Source organism: Pieris brassicae, chromosome 7, assembly GCF_905147105.1.
Source record: "Pieris brassicae chromosome 7, ilPieBrab1.1, whole genome shotgun sequence".
Lineage (NCBI taxonomy): Eukaryota > Metazoa > Arthropoda > Insecta > Lepidoptera > Pieridae > Pieris > Pieris brassicae.
Genome location: NC_059671.1, coordinates 10,278,053 through 10,290,615, shown reverse-complemented (window position 1 = coordinate 10,290,615; position 12,563 = coordinate 10,278,053). Strand labels below are relative to the sequence as shown.

The window sequence follows — 12,563 nt, the reverse complement described above, 5'->3', positions numbered from 1 at the left end:
TTAGAGCTTAAGGAAGTTGATTGGGAGAAAAATGCTTAAGGCAGAGTGAGATGGAGCCGATCGGAGGAGGGCTATACTCTTTCTTGACAAAAAAATATAATTTAAGTGTGTGTTTTTGTAAATTTTCAACGTATAAATAAGGCTTTATTATTATATGTTTAAATTAGTGAGCAACTAGACATTACAGGATATACTGAAAATTTTTCACTGAACAGTTTGTACTTCTTCTAAACCTCTGGATTTTCGTCTGAAGGCGGTTACGATGTTTTTCTTCTTTTGAATAAGTGCCTACAGCGTACACATATATAAATGCTTTGCAATACACCAGGGATTCAAATGACGAAACGGAAAAAAATAAATACAGATGCGGTCAGCAAATCGTTATGTCAATATTTAGGCCATAAGGAACAGACATACTTCAATAAATAAGATATACAATATCAGTAAAGTGTAATACAAGTGGTCTTATCATTTGATATTGCCTATCAAAACCTACACTGAAAGTGATGGCCTGTTTTAAGGGAATACCCCTAACCACTTTTGTGGTAGATTCATAGTTTTATGTACCCGGTAAGTTGGAAACCTTGTTAATGGACAGTCGTATTATGTTTTGAAGTATAAAACGAGCGGTCTGCAACCTGAAGTCATGATTTTAAATCCCAGTTATACGATATATTTTACGCGTGAATACGCGTAATATTTACGAAATAGTAAGACAATCAGCATATCTCAGATCGAAATTACATTTTATATATTTGTCAAAAGAATAATTTTAACAGACATATAAATAATTGAAGTATTATCAAAGATAGGAAATATGTTGGTGTACGTCTCATTATCTTTCATAACTACTCTATTATAACCTCAAATACATTTTCCCGTTCTCAGACCTCAAGAGAACCCTGAATGAAGAGTCATCAGCATAAGTTTCTGTCCAACGACGTAATCGCCGTAACTAAAGCCTATTTTTAGGCCAAAGACAAATCATACAGATACCGGCAATCATCTTAAACAAATGTCCTTGCCTGCGTAGAAGCGATTTTTATGTATCACTAGGAGTTTTGGTGCGCAGCGGCGGGAGAGTAACGTGTCGATCGCGTGATTGGTAAATCAGTTGACGTTTGTGTCACGCGCTGTGTATGATCCGCAAACTTTCCCCCACTCCCTTGTTTAATGCTCAATAAGTATGCCGGTTTCTGTACTATAAAACTGGTGTCGAAAATTGTATGACTACTATAATCGTTGTATTTGTTGTTGAATAATCAAATCCAATTATATGAAAAGGTTTATATATGTTAGCCTACGACCTTTTCAGCCTATACGTTACAATGTATTTTTATATGCATAATTAACACTTCAAGAGCAGCTTTAGTCTAGTGGCTTCAGCGTGTGACTCTCATCCCTGAGGTCGTAGGTTCGATCCCCGGCTGTGCACCAATGGACTTTCTATCTATGTGCGTCAGGCTCAGGATGCTACCTACTTTTCTATAAGTTTGACAAATAATAATGAAAGTGATGTCGAAATCTGAGAGCCTGACCTAAAAAGGATGTCCCCGCACTGATTTATTTATTTATTTTTAATTAACACATCCACAAACGGCGAAAAAGTAAGAATATCAGCCTTTATCCAAAGAGTTACAGACACAGAAATATGTATGCAATGGACGGATCATTGTCCATAATTGAATTAAAATACATGGAAATGTCAAGCATAATTGCAGTCACATGTTGATAATGTTCCTCCCCCTTACAACCTCTTTCATACTCGTGGTATATTTTAATGCAACAGACGTACAATACAATTCTTTTAATTATAGTCAAGTGGAGTTGCTTTGACATATATAAATGGTAAATTTAATTTATACCTCTTTGTGCGAGGCACAATGCGATTTCACATAGTTTTATTGTATCTTGCGAAATTTTCCTTTGCGTTTAGCCAAGAATCGGTGGAGATCGCAGTTAGTTATTTTCAGGAGAGGAATGTCAAAACCGTATGTTTACTATCGGGTTCTAATCATATAGGTTAGTAAAAAAAATGTATTTATTCATTTTAAGACCGTATATCAATGTATAAGATTTGAGACCCTTTTAAGTAAAAAATACCTGTGTCAGGGTCAGCTCTTCCATAACAAACTTAATTATATTTATACGTTATCAACACGCTTGAGTGCACGAGTAAGTGTGTGGGTGAAAATGTGTGACTGAGTGAGGCAGTGAGAGAATAAAGTATGTAATTACATACTAGGTCTCGGAAGCAGCTCTAACACTGCGTAGGGTGTGTTTATAAGCCACAGTTCCTTTAGTCGTATTTTAGATTGTAGAGGGTGAGCAGGTAGATATTAAGCAGCCTTTTAGATTACCCACGGGTTAGTGATAATTTATAGAACCTCTTTGAATATCTTATTAGTTTGTGTTCGTGTTACTGTACTACGTCGATAGGTTAGTAATAAACTACCGCAAATAGTAGTGAAATATAGTATTTAATTAAATAACAATTATTTGTTTTATCTAAGACTTGCAGTATGGGTTATAATGATAAACCGCGTGTTGGAATGTGACAGCCTGTCGCAGTTTCCTCTGACTCGACAATATAAAGCCAACATCACTCTACAAAGTGAAACTGACTTTTCGCCGTCTATACTTTCAAATGTTCCTCATAATAGGAATTAAATATCTTATAAAAATTACTTACTTAGCCTATAAAATTGGAGGGTCTACAACGAGCATCACAAATTTAATTATCTATAGATCGGCGCGCAATTAGATTCAAATAAATTTTCTTGAATCGCCGTTTTAGTTTGATTTCAAATTTAATCTTTATATAGTAACTTATTGTTTATTATATCGTTTTTGTATCGGCGACTCAATTTGTCCTTGGAGTTAGTGTCAAAACAGCATTTAGGGACTGGCGTCATATCGGAATGGTATAAAAGATAAGTGTGGTGACACATCTGCGTGACCAATAGAGAGACTTAGTCGTCGAACCACGCATAGCACTACTAAATCGGCATAGAAATAAGAGAATTCTCAATCGGATTGCGATAAAAAGTTGATCCTGGACTAGTAGGCGTTTCTGAGTGGGTGGGCCCAGTCAACCAGTGCGCTAAAAATATTAGTCTCTGCTATAGGTTGTGACGGTCTGGTAGGTCAGTGTCGGGCTTCACAGCAGTGACGGCAGTTTTGTAAAGAATTGTGGAATGAAGAATGATGGAGAAGCTTGAAAGTTAATAACCAGGACTGGTCAATCGCTATTGCTTCTCCACAACAACGCATGATCTCACGATACTTAAAAAAATTAAGTGATATTTCTCACGTAATATTTTCTTTTAATGAGAGAACGCTTTCGCTGCATCCGGCAGACTCCTACAGCAATGAGATTAACAAATTGACATAAAAATAGCATAATTGTATTGAGACTTTGGGATTACGTTGATTAGTTAAAATATTTTTTTTTATATTTTACATTTTCATGCAGATCTCCAAATTCTTAGATAGACCAGCGAGTAATATAATAGTTTTTTTTCTTAAGTTAAATAAATTTAGACAGGTTACGAACAATTCATCATTGCGCTGTTCCTGTCCAAAAACATTGATTTGTTTCCTTCTGCAGCAAAACATAATTTATTATAGAGACATATATGATGGTAGACAAACATACTTACACTAAACGAAATAATATTTCATGAATATTATTTTTAAAAAACCATATTGATAAATATATCAATATGGTTTTTTTAGAATAATAATTTAATATTTTGTAACTAAAGGATTATATTCGATTCTTATACACATTAAAACTAAAGATAGCAAAAAACATTTTGAAAGCTCCTTCGAGTAATTTTTGTACTTTCAGGTATTCGATTTGCTAAAGAAGCCAATAAACATTCAATAACAGTGTTGCAATATATAAATAATGACACTACAAAGAGCAGTTGTCAACGTCAAGTTTACACACACACAGGCATCGTATTAAATACAGATGATCCACCTTTTCAAGATGTACTGTTTAATGTAAGTGTTAATGTAAATGTCTTTGTTTGTATTTAATGTAATTGTTTTTTTATATAAAAATTAGACTACCTTTTTAAAGTAAAATCTCTTTCCTCATTTGTGTCAAGAGTAAGTGCTTCCGTCTCATTCTGTCAAGTTATGTTTACAGTATATTGAAAGGAGATGGAATCACGCTCGAGTTCTTTGAAATGAAGATTTAAATTGCAATTGTTTTAGTATAAATTATTTAAAATCGGGAAAATAAGCAATGAGTGTTTAACCCCTAAGCAGTGACCTATCGACACAGTCATAAATTATAATAACAAAATTGATTAAAATCATTATATCTATAATTTATAGTAAAATTGTTTCAGGCCTCTGAAAATAATATATTTGATTCAAACCGCATTTGGCTAATTTTTGATGAAAATAATTCGACTGAGATAAACACAATCTATTCAATTCTAAACCTATCAGTAAATGTCGATGTTACCATTGCACAGCGCATGGGTAAGTTTTACAGATTTAACATTTATATTTATTCTAAACTTGAAATGTTTCAGGTACGAAAAAAATAAAAGAGATAACTTGAAGTGTCTCATTTATCGTTCATTAGTCATTACTGTAAATGGCACACAATAAATCGAAGTGATGAAAAAAGCGCGGGAAACTTCGTTCACGTTTCCCAACCTTTTACTTGAAACTGGCGTAAAGTCAAAACTATTGCCATAATATAAAAAAATATACGATAATTTTGTACTTATTTATAAATATCTAATTGAGAAACATGCTATATTTTCAATTACTATATAATTATTAGATACTTTAATTATAGAAGAAAAATGAACCCGGCCGTTTGGTCCGTCTATATGATAACGCGATAAGCTCAAATCTACCGAACGGATCTATGTACGGGTTTCACGACAAGATTGTGTGATTTCTGAGTAAGCCGTTTATTATGTAAATTATGTACAATTAACCAGAGGCGCCACGACTCTTAGGTATCGTTTTATATGTGTCGTGATTTTTTTCTAATAATAACATAAAAGGCCGGTAACGCACTGGCGAGCGTTCACCTTACTTTAAAAAATATAGACGATCCCCTAGTACGATTCCCTGTAACATAAAAAAATATTGACGATCAGTTATCTGTGACTGATGGTCAACTTTTTGGATAAGACTTGACTATTGTCTTGGAACCTCAAGGAACCTATAGTGGACATAAAAAGTAAAATTTATGTTTTATAAGCACCGGCCGTGTTATGATATGATCATATTCGTCGATTTCTGGCTGAGTTTCCATATATTATGATTTATTGAAAGGTATACTGAAAGGACAATAAATAAAATAGAGTTCCATCTTCACTGTGGGTCTATAGGAATTCCCTTTTAAGACAATGCCTTTGTTTAGATTCAGGTTATACGCTATATGATATATTTAACTTTGGTAAAATACAAGGAGGGAATTTACTGAAAGAAATTGCAGGCCATTGGAGTCAAGAAACAGGTGAGAGAAATGGTTTTAATCAATTTAAGATTTAATTACAAGTTTCAAAGGTAAAATCTAATTAAGTTTATTAATGTAAATTATGCCTTTTCTGCGTAGGACTAATTGTGAAGAAAAGTTTCAAATACATAAGAAGATTTGATTTTCAAAGACTTGCACTAAGATTAATGATAGTGGTACGTATATAAATTATACCAAGGAGTCTTTATATTTATTAAACAATTATGATTAATAAGTACTGATATCCTATATTGATTATAATATTTATATGCGTGATGTTCAATAGTGACAATGCGATACATTCTCCTTGGAAATAAAAAAAATACTGGCTGGTATAGACCAGACAGATATAAAAAAGGAAAAATAAATAAAATTGCTTCTATTTTTTATAGAAGTCATATTTTGTGTGTTTGCGTAGTGTCGGGAAGTTTTCTTATATGGATAAAATTGAAGTTAAAATTATCAAGCCTTTAGTTCTATCTGTGGCCGTCAATGCCGACAACTTTTTTGATCAAGTCGATTTCTTGACGTAGCATTCTTCACCACACGAGCGAGTGTTATTTGCACATGTAGCGAGAAAATCTTTTAGGATTGTATCCGGGGTTGAGCAACGTACGCTCAATTTCTGGTCTAACATTGTAAATATGATATTGGAATTATAGATATATCTCAAATATGCTAACAGTGCCAACACCGCTTCAAAATATCTTTTGTATTTATTAATCATAAAAAATAATAAAATAACATGCATGCTTGACATAAATAACATTAGAACAAAATTTATTTAAATAAACCGTTATCTGAATGTATAATGAAAATTATACAATCGAAATTTTTGATTTACGAACCACAAAATAATGTTAGAATGACGTACTTTTGACACATAATATAAAGTAATAAAATGAATATAATATTAAAGAAATGAACCTACTATAAATTATATTCAATGAAAGCTATAATAAAATAGTCATAAATATAGTATTGTCTTTCGTTAACATAGCTTTTACACATTGAAAGAAAACCATTTTTAACCGGATTAAAGATATTTGTAGTCATAAATAGTAAAAATAATCTCGATACTTGCCAATGATCAGATAAACCTGAAAAGTTTGCATTACCGAGGAGTTTTTATTATATTTTATTTAAAAGGCGCTCATTTTATTTAGTCAATGGCAACTTGACATTTTAGTAGTCTGTGTTCGCACCCATTTTGCACACTAGATTCATAAATACAGGGACCATTTCATTGCCGTCCATTAATTTCTTTACTCCGGTTTTTTGTTATTAAACAATCTAAATAGCTAATCAGTTCATTAATATACTATTTTTTTAAGTATCAAGGTAAACCGGAAGAATTTCGCCCTGAAATATTATTAGAAAGAGATGTGGCACCGGGAATATCTATAGTGACACAGACTAGTGGCATGATACTTAACGAACTGGCAACTATTCATAATATCAAGTAAATAGTTTATTTTTAATCGTTAACTATTTTTAATATTAACTTTAGTGGGTTAATTATTTGACGTTAGACAAGTAACCGTTTTAGTTTTTGTTTGTTGTTAAATAATTATTTTATTGTAGGAGTTTTTAGACCGACCAACTTATGTCTATTTATCAAAGATTATCATTATTACTAGTTATAGTTAATATTTTAAATAATTAATAATAGTACATTATCCTAATAAATGTTGCTATATGTTGAAACATATTTTTTACAGCTTCAACTATAGTATATGTGACAGATGGGTTGGAGATTATAAAAGAGAAAGTCCAAATGTGAGTTACTAATAAATATTTTTATTCAATAACTGGATTTAGAATTTTATATAAAACTAATTTACGATATTTTTAGTAAATAATATTAATTATTATAATGAACTTCATTGCCTATAAAAACATTTAGTCGAATCGAAGCCAGAAAATACTTGTATAAAGACAAGTAAATCTTCTAATTTATAAAGAAAATTGTTACAGGCAGTGACAAATTCATTGTATTTTAAGGACATTGATATAACCCCAACATTACGTTTTTTACCTTCTCATATGGACTACTATGATGTTATACACCAATATGTAACATATGCTGAGTTAGTAGTTATTTTTATGCTTTTAAATATATATATAGCATTATATTTTTCTATACTTAATGTGTTTTCGACTTATACAGCATTAACATAACTGATTTTGTCTTTTGTTATTTTGTTAGAATAGCTTTTACACATTAAGAAAAACACTTTTTGAACGGATTAAAGCTATGTATTTTTATTATAACTTAACTGATTTTGAAATGATTTTTGCAAGAGACTGATGTCGTCGATCCATTGGTGATGGTAGATGGGACGGGCTTTGGTATGGGGTTCTACTTCGTTTACCCAGTCTCACCTCCCAAAATAATGAAAATTAAAATACTTTAGAATTAACTAAATATTAAATTGTTAATACTGTATGTTTGATTGTTATGATAATCATAGAAATCATAGAATTTATATTGAAATTATATTTTTTACGTGTGAAGTTACAATATTTTTAAAAGAAATAGTCCTGTGTTAGTAACCATTATATTTTAAGTAATCTTAAATTGATTTTTTCCCAATTGCCCAAAACTCCAAAAAAAAAACAAACAAGTGGCGCTACAACGTTTTTAGGTGTCGACCCAGATTTTTGTGTTTCATGATCATTTGTCAATCTAATAAGCAAGTAGCTGATGCCTGAAACACACTGTCTTCGGGTTTTTGGGTCTATCGCAAGTTGGTTTCCTCCCGATATTTTCCTTCACCGTTCGAGCGAATGTTAAATGTTAATAGAAAGAAAGTCCGTTGGTGCACAGCCGCACGTTGAAGCTTCTAGGTCAACTGTTCGCTCTTCACATCTTACTTCTAATACAGTAAATAATATTTAGAGGCAAATATTTCTACCGCATCCCAACTACTGGAGTGGGAAAGTTTGAAAACCAATTCCTCACACCATTTACCCGAGATGTCTGGTTTTCTGTGATCGGAGTGATAACGCTATGTGGTCTTGGCTTGTTATTGAGCGCAAAACTGGAGAATCGACCGAAGTCAGGACATTATGCATTTTTCTCAGTTGTGGCATTATCTTGTCAACAATGTAAGTATACAGTAAGTACCAACCTTAACTCTAACAATTAGCAAAAGTTATTAGTATTTTATAAATATTGTTTTATTCCATTTGAATTTTTTTATCATTTATGTTAAACATTAATGTCATATGTTTTAGACAATATAGCTTATAACATAAACTGTTTATATAGCATTATACATTAAACATAACTAATTTAAAATAAAAATGTCTCGCGACGCCGTACCGTTAACAGTTGTCAGACCTCCTATCCTAAGACATTGCGTAATTAGCAAACCTAACAACATCTTATAGTAACCATATCAAACGTTTATGTTTTAAAAAAATACATTGTCTTGGCCATCTTATGGAAACACAATGTATCTAACAAGTAATACATGTTATATATATATTTTTCAGACACTCGAACATAGTGTCAAAACAGTATAGAACACTTAGTCTGTTAATGATCATTGCCGTAGTTTAACTCTCTTTTGTGAAGTTTTTGTAGCATAAAATAAAACTTTGTTTAGTGGGATTGCCACGTCATTCTATATATATACACACACACACATATATATATATATATATTGGTAGCTTTTATATTAAAATACTTAATATCGCATTTCTCTTTCAGTTTTCGAAGATATAGATGACAGTGTTGTAAAGAAAGACTCCACGGGTAAATATAATAAAACTCACCAGCGATTGCATTTGTGTGTAAAAATGTTTATCTGCAATGGACCATTGCAATATAAAAATATATATTACTTGACGTACAAAACTGGAGATGAGGGAAAACATGAAAACAAACATGACTTTTTGCACCTCAAAATTGGAAAAGATTGTGTAATAGTGGATGTGAGCCCACCACTAAAAACATGTTTCAGCAATATGGTCTTAACCGTATACAAACGTAAAATTTTATGATTCTGAACCCGCCTAGGTAACAGTCGAAAGTGTAGCAAGTGCAGCTGCTTGTCAAAAAGCGGCAGCTGGAATACAGCAATACAACTGATATTAGACCAAAGATGCGGTTCAGACATGCATTGCTATATTACGCGGACAAAGTCCCGGACAACAAGTAATTTACGTAACATTAGAAATATACGTAATTTCGATTCCAATCATGTAACATTTTATTTATTTAAAGTTTATTAGTGAACTATCTAACCTCTACGATTTCTGCATATATACAGCAATACATATATCGGATTCCGTTACTGTCCGCTGCCATTGACATATTTCACATAGCTTAAAACAAATACTTGTATTCGATTAGCCGCCCTTGGACACTCTCGATATCAGCTAGAGATGCCGGCTTTTTAGGAATTGGTGCTCTCTTTTCTTGAAGGACCCTATGTTAAATTGATTTCGAAATACTTCAGGCAAAAACTGCCTTAAAAACGCTCAGTTGTGGAACTATGGACGTCTAGGTGATACCAATGGTATATTGTGTTCTGGCTTGAAGTCCGTAGATGATATTAACGACTCTGATTTACTTAAATAGTAATTTAATTAATAGTAATTATTATTATTTTAAAATGTTAACTGTTTTGTAATCCCTTGTAGCTCGAAAGCTTACTATTCTAGTGACTGGTATATCATGCGTCCTGATTTTCAACTACTACACAAGCAGTGTCGTCAGCTGGTTGTTGAACGGTCCACCACCATCTATCAACTCTTTATGGGAACTGATGGATAGCCCTCTGGAACCGATATTTGAGGACGTTGGTTACACCTGGTCCTGGCTTCAGGTATACTATATGTTAGATGTTTGTAACGAAAGAACTTCTAATTAAATTAAAATTTGTTAACCGTATCAAGTGGGCTGATCACCAGCCAGCTTAAAAATTATAAAAAAATAAATAGTTCTTAAATTATATGTTTTCGTAGATATTGATAAATTCTTAGTTAAATTGGTGATTTTGAAGTTTGATCATTCATCAGTTATATAAAATTGTAAAATTCGCATAAAATATATTTATTGTAATTATAATCTAGATTGTTAAATTAAATTGAGTAGGAGTAGAAGTACGTTTGCTACACGGTGATGCCTTGTAGTGAACTAATTTGTTACAGATTGAGAATTTTAAATTATTTGAACGACATTTATTATAAAACTGATCAATCAAATTATAGAAGCTAAAGGAATAAATGCCTGCAGGACTCTTAATTAAATCTTACAGCTACCTGATTATTATTACAATAAAAAGAACGCACGCGCTGAAGATGTTTTAAAGAAGAGAATTAAAAAGAAAGGAAATTTAATTCTAACAACCCCAACAAAGGGCGTGGAAATGATTAGAACTGGAGGTAAATATATTTTTATGGAAATTTACAAATAAGAGTATTGTATACAATATCACAATAACAAGCTGATTTACGGGACTATTAAGTTTGTTTAGAGTAATAAACAAGGCGATAAAAAAGGAAGAATGTAATTAGGATCAAATATTAACATAATTCGCAAAATTCAAGAACAATTTATGACATGAACAAATACGAGGTTATATTTTTAATTTTAATACCCCGTAATAAAACTCCTTACTTAAAACGAAAGTAAGTTGAAATTACAAGAAAACTTAGAAGTTTTAATCATTACCTCTAGAATATAACGAGCCAGTTCGTTTATCAAAGAGACTCTTGTTTTATTATAGTTAAGTCGACGGAACTCAAGACTACAACACAGAATATTTTAAAGGGGTTAATTTTAGTTGTCTAGACTCTTTGTTATACGTAAAGTATAACGTAAAGTCAGTGCATTTGCAAAGACGTTTACTTTTGCTTTGTTTGGCCGAGTTTTTTATACAAATACCATGAATATATAAAGTTTTTATTACAGTATTATAGAATTGTGTTATATACCTTGAGACTTTTTTGTGCGTATGACTCCTGATATTATTAAATAAATAATTGAATCTGTAGTGCTACAACCTTTACGCACATAGCTGGGCCTTAGATTTCGTCATTTGTTTTATGATCATTTGTCAATCTAAAAGGTAAGTAGGGGATCAGTCGCCTGTGCTGACATGCCATTGACTTTTTGGGTCTAAGACAAGCCGGTTTGCTGCACCGTTAGAGGGAATGTTAAATGCATACATAGAAAGAAAGCCCAATGGTGATCAAACCTACGACCTCACGGATGAGAGTCGCACGCTACGTATTTTTTTACGGGGAATCAACCCCAGAAGATTTCAGCTACACTTTATCCCTTTGTAATTATTAAATGCGGTGGGGTGTATATTTTTTTCAGCATATGCCTTCCACTGCGATGCGAACAGTGCAAATAAATACATAGCGAAAACTTTCACGCCAAAAGAGCTCTGTGATTTGGATTCTTTGCCTTCTTTTGAAAAAGCACTATTGTATACATCGGTTCAGAAAAATAGTCCTTACAGAGAGTTCTTTATTTGGAGGTAATCTTGAGACTTCTACGCCGCGTCGTCTTACTACAAAAAAAAAGTGCCACAGACAAATATATGTACATAATCTTAAATCTTGAATTAAGTTCGATTCAAAACTTTATTCGTAGGGTAATATTTCTAAGCAACAGTAATATGTCAATGAATATTTAAAACAGGATGCCCACGATTAAGGTAATCCTAGTGTCCATATTTTATTTATTTCAGTCGCATTTATAGTAATATTATGAAATTACGAACAGCGATATAAATTGAGCAAAGTTGTGTTTAACAAGTTCAATACTGTAGCTCGTAGCAATACGAACGTGCTATACTGAGATCGTCTACACTTAAGTGCTACATTGGTCTACGCCATTTACCTATCTCTATGACTTTGTAAAACAAAAATCTATTTTAATGACAACGTAATTATTGATAATTTTATAATAATAGCGTCGTATTAGCTCTCCTTAATATATCTCAAATGACATCTTCTAAGCCCAATTTCAAAACAGTTCTTTCAATATTTGTTAACGTTGTAGTCAAACTGACTAATATTACTATTAAATTTATCGAAATTG

General features: G+C 32.1%; 1 protein-coding gene across 1 annotated transcript; it reads left to right on the top strand.

Moving 5' to 3' along the window:
* The first annotated feature begins 1,883 nt into the window (after positions 1-1,883).
* Positions 1,884-12,001, top strand: LOC123712243 (ionotropic receptor 75a-like). The gene is made up of 9 exons (XM_045665253.1): positions 1,884-2,022; positions 6,839-6,959; positions 7,219-7,276; positions 7,475-7,587; positions 8,400-8,608; positions 9,216-9,260; positions 10,151-10,335; positions 10,768-10,894; positions 11,835-12,001. Exons 1-9 carry the CDS (start codon positions 1,884-1,886, stop codon positions 11,999-12,001), a joined length of 1,164 nt encoding a protein of 387 aa, XP_045521209.1.
* Positions 12,002-12,563: the final 562 nt, after the last annotated feature.